Raw genomic sequence first — 1,413 nt, forward strand, 5'->3', positions numbered from 1 at the left:
TGGACCACGGGCCGCTCCCTCCTGCTTGGTTAAAAAGGGGAGGCCAAGACAAATACATAATAAATTACGCGACATTCGCATCCACAAAGCCGCGACGCGCCGCATCCTGATGTTCCCGTTCCTCGGCGAGCCAGCGTCGGCGAACGGCTCGGGGCGGCGTCGCGAGCCCATCCCCAGAGGGACGGGAAGGAGCCTGGTACTGGCGGATGCCGGACACATGCTCCACGTAGATGTCGCGAGACCAGCGAATGGCATCCGAAACAACTAGGCGGCGCATCATTGACGCATATTGGTTGCCAATCCTCAGCAGCCTCAACACCGCTTCGTTCCTCGGATCCCACGAGCCGAGGGCACCCACGACGAAGGCCGTCACGACCACACGGTACCCCCTGCGCTGGAGCTCCTCAGCTAGAGGCGAGTACTTGGCAATTTTCCTCGCCCTAGCCTCCTCGAAAGCCTGCCAACGGTTCTCAAAGGGCACCGTCACGTCGCATATGACGACACTCTTGGATTGCTCGTGCCTGACCACGAGATCAGGCCGTAGCTCCCCAAGTTCCCCTTGCATGCCCTCAACCCGCTGGTTGATTCGCACCTCCCCTGGCAGACGGCAAGCCTTCCAGAGCCGATGGAGCGCAGCATTGTGCCTCAGCTGTATCGCGGCAGCATGGACGCCGCAGTGACAGAGCACATGGGGAAGAGTCTCCGATACCTTACCGCACCGCCGACAGCGCTTGTCTCCGCTCCCCCAACGCCGCGCGCCGTTGAGGGGCAGCACGTCTAAGCGTGCCCTGTGGATAAAGCGCCAGTCAGCGAAGCGAGTAAAGCTGCCGCCGCGGATGAAGTGATTGCTCACCCCACATCGCGACGACACCTCGAAGACTTTTCCCTGATCGGGTTTGTCTAACAAGCGTTTCGCGTAGTGCTCTGCTACAGCTGAGCGCAACCGATTCACGACCTGGGCGCGCGCACCAGGCGGAATCTTGATTGCCACGCCCCTGGGACCCCGGCACTCCAAGATCATCTCCCCCGTGACCTCGGCCCACCGCCACCGCAGGGACAGCCTCTCGGACATACGAAGCGCGGCACTCCTTGCCCTAGACCAAAGCGAAGCCTCCCCTCCCCCCCTCAGTTTCCCCTCCAGCGAGCCGGAGAGAAAAGAGGCGATATCCTCGCAACTAGGGGGGTGGCCTATCCTGCGTCCCACCACTCCCCTCAGCGATTCCCACGCCAACTCCCTGACCGCCGCGTCGCCAACCGTAAGCATACGGAAGACGTGCGCGATGGACAGGACGTCGGCGAGGTCGGCGAGCGGAAGGAGTCCACATCCACCCCATCTGGGGGGCATGTAGACCCCCTCCGCCCCCGCTCGCTGAGGGAGGTTGAGCCAGGATTTTGCGACTCGTCGGATGTTAA

At 62.3% G+C, this 1,413-nt stretch overlaps 1 protein-coding gene across 1 annotated transcript; it reads right to left on the reverse strand.

Moving 5' to 3' along the window:
- Window positions 1-64: 64 nt before the first annotated feature.
- LOC105455589 lies at window positions 65-1,345 on the reverse strand. Its single transcript, XM_011699022.1, has one exon. The coding sequence runs from the start codon at window positions 1,343-1,345 to the stop codon at window positions 65-67; it is 1,281 nt and encodes a 426-aa protein (XP_011697324.1).
- Window positions 1,346-1,413: the final 68 nt, after the last annotated feature.

The sequence above is a fragment of the Wasmannia auropunctata genome, unplaced genomic scaffold, assembly GCF_000956235.1.
Source record: "Wasmannia auropunctata unplaced genomic scaffold, wasmannia.A_1.0 LD335891.1, whole genome shotgun sequence".
Lineage (NCBI taxonomy): Eukaryota > Metazoa > Arthropoda > Insecta > Hymenoptera > Formicidae > Wasmannia > Wasmannia auropunctata.